The 12,006-nt window shown below is 51.0% G+C and overlaps 1 protein-coding gene across 1 annotated transcript; it reads left to right on the top strand.

The window, feature by feature from the left end:
- Positions 1-2,617: 2,617 nt before the first annotated feature.
- THNSL2 (threonine synthase like 2) lies at positions 2,618-11,523 on the top strand. Its single transcript, XM_059818032.1, has 9 exons — positions 2,618-2,637; positions 3,237-3,464; positions 4,148-4,342; positions 4,611-4,763; positions 5,446-5,676; positions 6,547-6,695; positions 9,908-10,033; positions 10,993-11,132; positions 11,256-11,523. The coding sequence occupies exons 2-9, from the start codon at positions 3,242-3,244 to the stop codon at positions 11,521-11,523; spliced, it is 1,485 nt and encodes a 494-aa protein (XP_059674015.1). The 5' UTR covers positions 2,618-2,637; positions 3,237-3,241.
- The last annotated feature ends 483 nt before the right edge of the window (positions 11,524-12,006 follow it).

Raw genomic sequence — 12,006 nt, 5'->3', positions numbered from 1 at the left:
TTAACCGATGACCTCATTAACGAGGGCTATCACCGCTGATAGGCCCAGGGCATAGATAAAGCTGTGGCAACAGCCTTGTTGCTATTTCTGTCTGCGAGCGCCGAGCGGCAGGTATCCTGGTATAACCCATTTTTTTGCAGGGTTCCTGCATGCACCCTGGAGGGATGCAATGCTGAAGGCATCATCGAACTCGTCGTAAGCTCTTCACTTGGAAAAAAATAAATAAATATATCAGATGAATCAGTGAAGTTATCTCATACAGCTAATGCACACATTGAAAGAATTAGACATATGACAAGTAAACACCCAGAGGCATAAAGTCCCACAGTGGTGGGAATAGGTGAGGTCCCATCCGGGTGTGCTGGCTGAACAGGAGGTGCTCAGATGCACATTGGTGATATCAATTTATTACATTGGTAATAAAAGCTATCAGCTTGTGCAGCTTTTCCTAGGGATTTCATCCTTTCCTCATTCTAGCCTAAATTTGAGCTAGGCTCGAAGTGTGCTCTGCCTCTGCATGGGCAGAGACTGCTGCAAGGAAGGAAAATCCTGGATTCATCTCGGCACATTGTCATGGGGGACATTAGGGTAGAGGAGGTGAATCATGTATCCCGCAGCTTTTAGTATTTTCTTTATTTCCATTATTTAACTGTTTTGCCCAGAGATGCTACTTGAAGTTTTTTGTGTCAGCTACCACTGGAGCATGATGAGGAAAAAACCCTTTCAGAGCTGGTAAGAGGAAGGGACTAATAACTAACCCGACTGGGTATTAAAGGATCATTTACCCTCCAAAAATATATGGGACTGAGAACATCATCTCTTTATACCACCTTGCCATGGCGGGATTTGCCCTGCATGGCGGGGCCAGCTAAGGCGAGTGGCTGATGTCCCCGAAACGGAGCCTTAGCTCCGTTTCGGGGACATCGGCCACTTGCCTCAGCTGACCAGGCGACCCTGGAGGCTTTCGGTGACTCCAGGGAAAGTCCTGGGGAGGTTTCACCATTGATTTAAACCCGAGCCATCCCTGAAGAACAAGGTCCTGCCCTGCTGCCAGTTTTTTCCAGCACCCCCTGGATGCGCAGCTGGATGGGGACAGACACCCATTACAGGGTCGGCACCCCACTACACGCCAATGTGCCATCAGGACCCGGTGGCTGCGGGTGCAAGGAGGGCGCTGGGACCACAGCAGGTTTGGGTGGCTCAGGCTTCATCTTTGCAATGTGATGAGAAACACTGGGCGCAGAGATCTCCTTATGGTGGGGAGATGCAGGCTGGTTGGGTGATAAAATTGGTATAATTATAGATAATTAGATCCTTTTCTAGCTGATTTCCTAGAGGTGGTCAGAAAATGGAGGCTATTAACACTGCTCTGGCCCACTGGGAAAGCTCAGATATATTATTAAAGGCTGCTGTTTGCTTCCTGCTCTGCTACAGCTGCCCCATTTGACCTTGAAGAACACCATTATGGGCAACTTTGCCCAGAGCCTGAAATTTAGCTTCTGCCTCCCGCTGAGGAGCTTGCAGAAACAGTCCTTTTTGGATGCCGGGTGTAGAAAAACCCATTTCCACATCGGTGCTCAGGGCAAGGACTGGACCACTCTCTACCGGAGACTTTTCTCATGGAGCCGGTTACCCTCCAGAGTTAGAGAGGCAACGCCTGTTCGGTCGGACCCCAATGCTTTGGCAGGTGCTGTCCCTTACTGCAGATGTGGGCTTCTTGACTCACGGTTGGCTGTTATCAGCCATCCTTTGTACCTCTGCACAGTGCCTTCCTGGGCTGGAGTCCCTGCGCATGTTCCAGCAGCACGTGCTTTGCTGCACCACGGGTCCGTGCAGCCACCAGTCCTGTGCTGACCTTGCCCTTCAAAAAACACTTATTATTTATTAAACTAAAAAGTAAGGATGGGGATGCACAGCCCTTCCCCACAAAGGAGAACTGAGGTTTTTTGCACAGCCCCGCACATGTCTCCTCTCCCTCCCATGCCTCAGTTTCCCCATCGGTAGGATGGGGCTGTTATGACGTCCCAGCCTCGCAGGCTGAACATCCAGCTTTGCGCGGGGGAATTACAGACTGATTTTGCTTGGAAGGGACCTCTGGGGGTTTCTGACCCGAACCTTGCTTTAAGCAGGTTCAATCTCAAATTTAAATCCAAACTCACAGTTAAATCAGGTGGTTCAGTGCTTCCCCAGTTGAATTTTGAGTTTCTCCAGGGTTACACTGGAGACAACAAGCTCTCCATGCCCCGTGCTTGATCACCCTCACAGTTAAAAATTATCTCCTGATATTTAACTAGATTTCTTCCCAGCTGCAGCTCGAGCCTGCTGCCCCTTGCCCCGATGCCCAGCACCACCAGGAGCAGCTCAGCTCCATCTTTCCCACATATTCCCATTCCCGGACTCAGTGCAGGGCGGCCGCCTCTGCCAGCTGCGCCGCGGCGAGGGGAACATTGGCGGGTTGCAACGGGGAGAAGTTTTCCGTGAGCACAAGTGCAAAGGGTGGCTGGATCGCAAGCGGCGGCGAGTTTCTTGGCTGCTTTCCCACCTCTGCGTGGGGGCAAGCGGCCCGCAGCCGTGTCGTGTCCTGTCTGTCGTGCCGTGCCGTGCTGAGGGGCTGCACCGTTGGCCGGAGTGCCCCAGGTGGGAACGGCTATGGGGGTTCATGGGACTGGGGCAAGAGGGGGCCTCTTCCGGCACTGCCGGCGGCTGCTCGGTGGGATTTGCATGAATCCAGCAGATTTAGTTCAGCCCTTCCTGCGCTGAGTTAAATCCTGTCCTTAGTTTAACCCCTTTCAACAAAATCAGCCTGCTCTAAAAACACAGTTATTTCCTTTTATTTTTTATTTGTTTAAGTTTTAAAACTCTGGCTTTTGTAAATAGCCTGCAGGGGAGATGAGGTGCTTGTGCAGTGACTTCTGCGGTGTCAGGGCTTTTGCTCAGGCCGGGAAGTGTCCCCGGGGCAGCGGTGGGAAGGGCACAAGGAAAGTAGGACCAGGAGGCTCCAGCCACCTCGGTGCAAATCCCGGGCAGCGTTTCCACCACCCGCAAAATGCTGCGTGTCCTCTCCCGCCTCCGTCCACTCTAGCTCCCCACGGTGTGAGATTCTTTTAGGGGAAAAGGCGTTTTCTTCCCTGAGGAGCTCTGTCTGTCCACATGGGAAGTTTTGGGGGGAGTCAGCTTGGGATGTGGGGCTGCTCCCAGTGTGGGGGATGCTCTGGGTGACTGCGGTGCCTCCCCAGCACCCATGGAGTACGTCAGCACACGTGGAGGCGCAGGGGCTGTCGACTTCGAGGGAGCCCTCTTCTCCGGCTACGCACCCGACGGGGGTCTCTTCATGCCCCAGCGCATCCCCTTGCTGGACCGGGACACCCTGCGGAGGTGGAGCTGCCTCTCCTACCGGGAGATGGTGAAGGAGCTGTGCTCCCTCTTCATCACAGCCGAGCTGGTCCCGCGGAGCACACTCAATGGTGAGCCTCAACCGTGCAAGGGGATGTGCCTGAGGATTTTGGGGCATTCAGATGCATCTGCCTGTCTTTGCCCCATCCTCTTCTCAGCCCCCAAGTGATGGAGCCTGTTGCACCCTTGCCTGCTCCTTTCTGTACCCTCTTCTCCTCTGTCACCTTGCTGGGGCTTGTTACCTTCTGGAAAAGTTGTCCCCTGTGTGCAAATAGGGATTGTGGTGACTGCAATAGTGATGGCTGATACCGTGGCCCTGCTTGCTGCTCCAGACCTGCCCTCCCACCAGGGTTTTCTGCTGCTCCACGCTCTCGTTGAGATCCGATTTTTAATGTTTTTAACATTTAACAGCTATCACTTCCACCAGAGGGCAGCTACAACCTGTGTCTCAACAGCACGTTATGATAAAACGTGCGTTTCCTGTATTTTATATTTTAACACAGTTTGCTCTGATTGTGTCGGCTGTCCTCTGGGGTCTCTCACCGTAGAGCTGTTGAAGACAATAAAGCTGGCTGGTTTACTCCTAATAACTAAGAATAACTTGTTGGATATCTGTCACCTCTCCAGCAACTGAGAGTCTTTGGTTGTGCAGAAAGCTTCCCAGGAGCATGAAGAGCATGGGTGTGGGAAGCCACGGGTCAGAAAAATACTCCTCTACTCGACCTAACAACTCATTTAACCATTTTCCCTCTAGATCTGATCGACAGGGCCTTCAGCAGGTTCAGACACAAGGATGTCGTCCATCTGTCCAGGCTGAAAGATGGTCTGAATGTTTTGGAGCTGTGGCATGGGGTTACTTATGCTTTTAAGGATCTGTCCTTGTCCTGCACGGGACAGTTTTTAGACTACTTCTTGGAGAAAAAGCAGAAGCATGTTACTATTCTGGTGGGTGAGTATGCCTCTTGGTGGGGGGTAAAGCTTCTGGGCAGGTCTTTACCTTGAGAGCCATGATCCCACGGCCCTCCCCATAGATGCCCTGGGGTGGTATTGCCTCATGGGTGGCTGGTGAGTGATCTCTGGGCAATGCCAGGGTGGCTGCTCTAGCCAAAAAACATCTCATGGGGCATCTCTGCATCTTCTTCTTAAAGTGCAGTGATGCAGGTTTGACTGACACATCAATTTTTTGCTTTTCTTGGTTCTCCCTCACCTTGAAACAGGGACTTCAGGGGACACAGGGAGCTCGGCCATCGAGAGCGTGAGAGGGCAGAAGAACATGGACATCTTTGTTCTGCTGCCCAAAGGGTTCTGCACCCAGATACAGGAACTTCAGATGACCACCGTCATTGAAGACAACGTTCATGTCTTTGCTGGTTGGCATTACTGTTGGACTGTCCACTTTATGGCCCTGCTGTGTCAAAACCGTGACCCTAAAAGTCTCGGGGCACTGCTGCTTTAGCAGCTGCAGCCAGCTGGGTCATTGCCATCATGGCCACCGTGCCCAGATGTCTGGCTAACAGGAGCCTATAGCAGACGCCCCCACTTTGACGAAAACCGGCCGCAGATCACAGCTGCCTCCATGCAGGCAGTTGGTGTTTAGCTGCACTGAATTCAGCACCATTTCTTGGCACTAAAAGGATTGAGAGTCTCCCCTTCCCTCTGTCTCCTCACCTTCACGGGTGGTCCATCCCCTACCGCTGTGCCGTCCCCATGTTAGGGATCACCATGGGGTGCTTGAGGTGTCCCATGGACTCCTCTGCTCAGCCAGGTCTCACCTTGGCATCTCACAAGGGATGCAGGTGTTTGCCCTCCTGGCAAATACATACTTGATGTAAGCAAGATCCCGGAGTGCAATGTCTGCAGAAACCACCCGACATCCACGCAGTGCCACTCAACCCCTGGCTCGTACAGCCCCCGAGGCAGACGGACAGTTCAGGACACCCCCGGCTGCAGCAAACCCCAGGGCTTGAGACTGGTCCTGTTTCTGAGCAGAAATACTTTCTGTCTGACGCGCTGATGTTGGCAGATCTAATCTTTCCTTTCTCCTTTTGACAGCTCATGGGAACAGCGATGAAATCGATGAGCCGATCAAGGAACTGTTCGCGGATGTCGATTTTGCCAGAAAACACAATCTGATGAGCTTGAATTCGGTCAATTGGTCTAGGATTATGGTGCAGATTGCTCACCACTTCTACGCTTACTTTCAGTGCACCCCATCCCTGGATACCACCCCGCTGCCAGTGGTGGAAATTGTTGTGCCAACAGGAGGAGGAGGAAATATCACAGGTGAAGGGAAAAAAGATAGGTTAGATAGGGAAGAGAGAGAGTGCTGTGACCTATGGACTAAAAGCACTTTGTAGATAACTGGGTATTGCTATTTATTAAAACACCCACTCTCTGGTAGGATTTCTTCAGAACCACTTGTATTTTATTACTCATGTATGGTTATTACTCATTCAGGTGTCACTGATGACTTGCAAGGTGCAGAAAATCCTAAACCACCCTTTGAAGGTGACTGTAGCTATCTTGAGGGTGGGCACATTAGAAGAGGACAGAATGTGTTTGATCCAGAAAACAGGGAAAATACTGTGGCTCTGATTTCCTAAGTGAGATGTTAACAGAGGTGTGGAGTCCTGCCTTGTCCTACTCTGGTTTGCATGGTAGTGTGCACTCCTAATTGCGTAATCTGGCCTTCTAAATGTGACTCCTTGATTGCCTCCATCCCAAAATAGGCGTACAACTGTCTTATGAAAGCAATAAAGGATTCGATGCACTCAACTGCACTCACTGTATTCCCAGGCTGCCCATTTGAGGCAGCATTAGTAAGATGCAAGAGCCCAAAAGATTCGTCTCTCTTGCTTGAACAGCAGCTGCCTGACCCCTGGGTCCCCTGCCCATCCATCTTCAAATCTGGAGATGCAGGAGGGTCAGTGTTCAATGCACTGCCACAGCAGGAGGAGCATTGCATCCCAGGATTTTATAATCTGGTGCTCGACCAAAGCATTAGAGATAGATATCTCAGAGTCCATTAGGGAATGTCATTTGTAACTGCTGCTGAACTATACGCTCAATCAATTTGTACAGTGACTTCTTTGCTAAATCTCCTTTGAATGTTTCTTCATCAAGCATGCATGTATTTTTTCACTTCTTTTCCAGCTGGCTGTATTGCCCAGAAAATGGGTCTCCCGATTCGACTTGTTACCGTGGTTAACAGCAATGACATCATTCATAGGACTGTTCAACATGGAGATTTCTCACTGTCAGAGACCGTGAAGGCTACGTTAGCATCAGCCATGGATATTCAGGTATGTAATGAATTGGCCAAAATGGGAAAATACCAAATATTATATAAATTTGTAATTTTTTTCCCTCGTACTCTGTTCTGCCTGGTTTGTGAGAGCACAATTCTGCTGCTGGCAATGCCTCTCAGTGATGTATTAAGAGGTGTGACTCATGTTGAGCATTTATGCTGCAGACTGCTGAGCTGAGATAGATCAAACACCTTCTTCGTCCCTTTTCAGGCCTTGACTTTGTAACCTTCCTTGTTAAACGCTGGGTTTCTGGGGTTTCATGATGTGCAAGGTTAGCAAGAGAGGGACGTTTTCTCAAAATGTGACACTTACTTAGAAAATTATAAATCCCATCATGTCTCAAGGGTTTTGTTGATGCTTCTGAAAGGCTCCACAGAGAGCAAGAGAAGAGACCAGGAAGAAGGTAGGGAAGCCCAGAAGAAATGCCTCATCTATGGCCATCTGCAGTTTGCTCAGAGCAAAACAAGTTTCAGCAGGCAGGCAAAGGCCTCTGAAATGAAAAGTCATGGAGGTACAGAAACCAAACCCCTGGAAGCAAATACCTCCCGTTTCATATCTACCCTGTGATCCACAGGGATTGGATCTGCTTCCAATCAAGTGACCAATGCGTGAAACACTTGGTGTTGTATCACTGTGGCCTTAAGCTACCTGGATTTTCCAAAAGCTGTTCAAACACATTAGGAGGACCTGGAAGCCTGGAGGAACTGCCATGCTTTGCAGTCAGGAAGTCATTATGCCCCTGTCACCAGGCTGCTGTGGTCTGCAGCTTGACTTTCCTCCCAAGGCATGAATGTACGGGGCTCCTCATACCTCAAAGGGTAGCTGGACTCCTCTCTTGGCCCGTGTCACAGAATCACAGAACCACAGAATCACAGAATCACTAAGGTTGGAAAAGACCTGTAAGATCATCAAGTCCAACCGTCAACCCAACACCACCATGCCCACTAAACCATGTCCCACAGTGCCTCGTCCACACGTTCCTTGAACACCTCCAGTGATGGTGACTCCACCACCTCCCTGGGCAGCCTCTTCCAGTGTTTCACCGCTCTCTCAGTAAAGACATTTTTCCTAATATCCAGCCTAAACCTCCCCTGCTGCAACTTGAGGCCATTTCCTCTTGTCCTGTCGCTAGTCATTTGGGAGAAGAGACCAACACTCACCTCTCTACCACCCGCTTCCAGGTAGCTGTAGAGAGCCATAAGGTCTCCCCTCAGCCTCCTCTTCTCCAGACTGAACAACCCCAGCTCCCTCAGCTGCTCCTCATCAGACTTGTCCCTTCAGTAGCACTAGTCTGCTGAGGTACCTAAGCATGTGCCAGACTTTGGGGTCATGAGGGAAGGCAGCCGGGTGAGGTGATGTCCAGAGATTCCTGAGGAGCTGGATGGGTGTATCCCTCTGCACATCCCTCTCCATGGCTGCATGGGACATCATTGCACAGCTCACATCCAAAGCATCCACGCAAATATTTCCATAGCTCAGCAGATCGTTCATGCTGGAGGGGACCTCAGGAGGTCTCTAGTTGGGACCTGCTCAAAGCAGGGTCAGCCATGAGGTCAGACCAGGTTGCTCAGGGCTTTGGCCAGTCAGGTTTTGCAAACCTTCAAGGATGGAAAGTGCGCAACCTCTTTAGGTTGCTGCTTCTGCAGACAAGCTAAAGCAGAGAAAACTTTCCAGTTAGACACTAACTGAAGAGCTGAAGGTAAAGCAGAAAGTCTATAGTGTGGATGAGCCTTTTCAGGAGAAATTCCAGAAGCAATTCCAGGAGAATCACAGCAGATGCTGTGTCTGCAGTACCTGAAGCCAAGCAGGGGCTGTTCTCTGGCCGTGAGGTCAGGAAGCACCATTGCAGCTCATGTCCACATGCTGAAACTTTCCTTGGGAACAGTCCCCAGCATGATCTGTCCTCCAAACTGGGCCCAAGGATTCTTCTGGACAACTCTAGTGGCATGGGACAAAACTAGACCAGAGAGCTGGCTAATAAGTTAAATGACAAGGCCAGTGCTCGCACCAGAGTCCTGGCCCAGTTCGACTTACTGGTGTCTGTGTAGTCATCTGTAGTGGAAACCATAAGGCTGGTATGAATGGAGGGTGAAGGAAAGGGTCTGGTTGCGGGACCAACAGAAGGAAGGGCAGGAGAAGGGGTGTCAGGAAGACAGTGCTGGAGGCACCTGTGGCAGCAGGTCATCGAAGTCCAGGCACGCTAACACGTAGCTTCTCAGGACAGCCAGGTTGGGAAGCAGAGGACAGCCTAAACCAGGGGACAGCCTAAAGCAGGCTACGCCCAGACTAGACTGCAGATTACAGGCTGGAGGCCCTGGGAGATGATGGTGGGAAGATGAAGAACAGGATCGGGGCCATAAGCCACCCAGATAAGGACACTACAGGCTGAGTAAGTCCGAATGACTTGCCAAGGTAGGATGGGATGGAGAGACAAAAGGTCACAGGCACTGTCAGCTGCTAAAAGGTATAAAGAGTTCATCCAAAACCAGCACTTGAACCCAGGAGATGTGATGAGGACTCAGTAGTTGGTGCCCCTTTTCCTGTCTGTCCCTATGAGGTATCTCAGCCAAACCACCTGGATGAACGTTTCGTGGTCCTTGTGAGCACGTGGGAATGAGAGAGTGAGCTGTGAAATTGGTTTGGGACCCTCCTGTATGGTCTTGCACTGAGTTTTGGTGCAGTGTTGTAACACCGATTGCTACATAGCCATACAGGCCAGTCAGGCCCTATATGGGCCGTATATGTTCGTACAGATTATCGGTCAGCCCTGCAGGGAGCTGGGTGTCTCATTAAGTCACGCAGGAGCTGGGTGACTCACAGCAGCATCTGCAACACTGAGTAAACAGCTGGATATTTCTGGTTCTCAAATACATAGTGTGTTATTAGCCTGGGTTCCTCAAGGTGATTGTACAGATGTGGTCACACCATTGATTTATCAGTCGTCCCTTCATTAGGTTTTTTTTTAATCTGATGGTCAGTGCCAGACTGCTCTGACAGGTCAGAGGTCTGAAAGACATCGTGTTCCCAGAGACTTGTCTTGGGACGTAGGTATACAGGGGGAAGACACAAAGCCCACCCCAGTTTCCAAGAAAAATGCAGCAGTAGGACCTCAACCCTAATTAGACATCAGAGAATCCACACAGGTGCTCTCTCCCAGAAACAGATGCTTGAATTTCCACTGCTCACCTATTGCCTTGTTATCCCAGGAGCCTTACAATGTGGAGAGGATCCTCTGGCTGCTCTCGGGCTCCGACAGCCGCCTGATGAAGTCGCTGATGGAGCGATTCAGCGTATCAAAAAGCCTTAAGCTGCCAGAGGATTTGCACAGAAAGGTCAGTTCCTCATACACGCGGCGCTGCCTGTGTGCTTGTGTAAGGTTTACCACTACCAGTTGTTCTCAACTCATTTTCAGAATAAAAAAATCACAGTAGAGAGTTTCCAACCAAAAATTTAAGCATGAGGCCAGCGGAGAATTTTTATATCAATGCATGTGCACGGAGATGTTAAAACCCATTTTTTAATTATGTTTTTTAAAAGGAACCTCTTTCTTCTTTGCAAAACTAATTAAAAAATGCCTACAATTATTTAAGTAGGATATGAAACCACCCTGCCCTTGGCCACTCCAGCACCAGCATTGGCCGTGCACAGAGGCATCATGCAGCGGGTGCTGGCACAAATTGAGTGGCATTTGGGAGTGGGTCTGCTGGGTTCAGTGCTGCAATTCAGCCTCGGTGTGGCGGCAAATGGGAGCACGAACACAAAGCAGAGAGAAATACAAGAGAATACCAAATGTTTGAATTGCGAGGCTCTTTGGGCCAGATGCAAATTCCTGCCTCTTCCCACCCAACGTGCGCTGTCCCCCGCTGAGCATCCTTTGCCTGGCGCCTGCTCCTGCTTGCGCAGCTGCAAAATAAATACTGAAAAATTAAATTATTAAAAGAAAGAAGAGCTATTACACCGAGGTGGGTTTTACAAGCCCTCAGAAACTCCTTTGGAGCACGCAAATAGCAGCGCAGAGCTGAAGAGCTGAGTCTCCGCTCCTCTCCACGCACGCTCCCGGCACCTGGGGATGGAAACCCCTCGCTCGTGCCCTGGCCCTGCGGCCGTTTCCAGCATTGCCTCATCCCCTGGCTGCAGCAGCAACTCCTTTTCCTTCAGCCTCTGGAGAGCCCCATCCTCCAGACTCCCTATTTCGAGCTGCTTTGCTGAGTGCCCGTGGCACAAGCCTGGCTGAGAATGCGTGGGGTGGTGAAGCCCTGTGCAAACCTCCCCGTTTCCCCCGGGGCCGCAGCTCTCCAAGACCCTGCGCTCATGCTCAGCCACCGACGAGGACATCGTGCGAGCCATGCAGCGCTGCTGGGAGGAAAACCGCTACCTGCTGTGCCCCCACTCCGCCGTGGCTGCTCACTACCACTACTTGCAGCCGAACAGGTAAGGACAGCCGTGGTCGGGAGTGTCGGGGACAGGAGCACCACATCTCCCATTGCTCCTGCAGCATCTCCAGCTCAGGACTCGCTTACTTCAAAAGTTTTCTTGCTTTTCTTTCCTTTTCAGCACACCCCGGTGTTGCTTAGCTCCAGCCTCTGCAGCCAAATTTCAGGATGCCTTGCTCCGAGCTGGCCTGGTTCCCCAGCTCCCCCCCGAAATCACTGCCTTAACGGCGATGGAGACCAGGTCCACTCCCCTGGAGCGGGGGCAGGATTGGGCACAGGTGCTCCGGGAGCGGATCGAAGCCGCGGCACAGCGGCGGGAGGCACGGCGGGGTCAGTCGCCACCCCCGGGACAGCGGGGGATCACCGGACAGGGAGTCATGCAGACCTGAGCTACAGGGGCACGGCTGGCTGATGCCTCCCAGGGCTCAGTCTCCATTCCCAGGAGACCCCCATGTTATGCTGGGAGAGGAGCCTACGGTCTCCATGCAATGAATTATTAGCAGGAACACACTTTGCCGTTGAATTATATAGACTATTTCGTAACATTTTCCATAAAGAGCTCTGCAATTGTATCCTCTTTTTCCTAGAAATTCATAAAAACTGATTGAAACTCTGAATAAACTCACCTGTTCCATCATTACATGCTATTACAGAAAGCTCCCTTAGCACTACCCACAGCCACCAGCTTCCTGAGCATTATCCAGCGATTCTGGCCCCGTGCTGGGATGTTCAGCCCAGCAATCCCAGCAGCACCCGAGATGCCCAACAGGGAGATTGTGCAGGGCTGGATTGGATCTGCTTTCTCCATCCCCATAATTTAAGCAGTGCCAGGGATCATTCCCAGGCATTAAAACTTGCTCAGTGATAGTGTT

Source organism: Gavia stellata, chromosome 5 (genome assembly GCF_030936135.1).
Source record: "Gavia stellata isolate bGavSte3 chromosome 5, bGavSte3.hap2, whole genome shotgun sequence".
Classification (NCBI taxonomy): domain Eukaryota; kingdom Metazoa; phylum Chordata; class Aves; order Gaviiformes; family Gaviidae; genus Gavia; species Gavia stellata.
This window is presented reverse-complemented; position numbering and strand designations above follow the sequence as displayed.

Bases quoted from the DNA above. Each gene is read 5' to 3' on its own strand.
- THNSL2 (XM_059818032.1), top strand. From the start codon at position 3,242: ATGGAGTACGTCAGCACACGTGGAGGCGCAGGGGCTGTCGACTTCGAG. The intron at 3,465-4,147 runs GTGAGCCTCAAC...TTTTCCCTCTAG, and splicing joins CCCGCGGAGCACACTCAATG to ATCTGATCGACAGGGCCTTC. The intron at 5,677-6,546 runs GTGAAGGGAAAA...CTTCTTTTCCAG, and splicing joins AGGAGGAGGAAATATCACAG to CTGGCTGTATTGCCCAGAAA.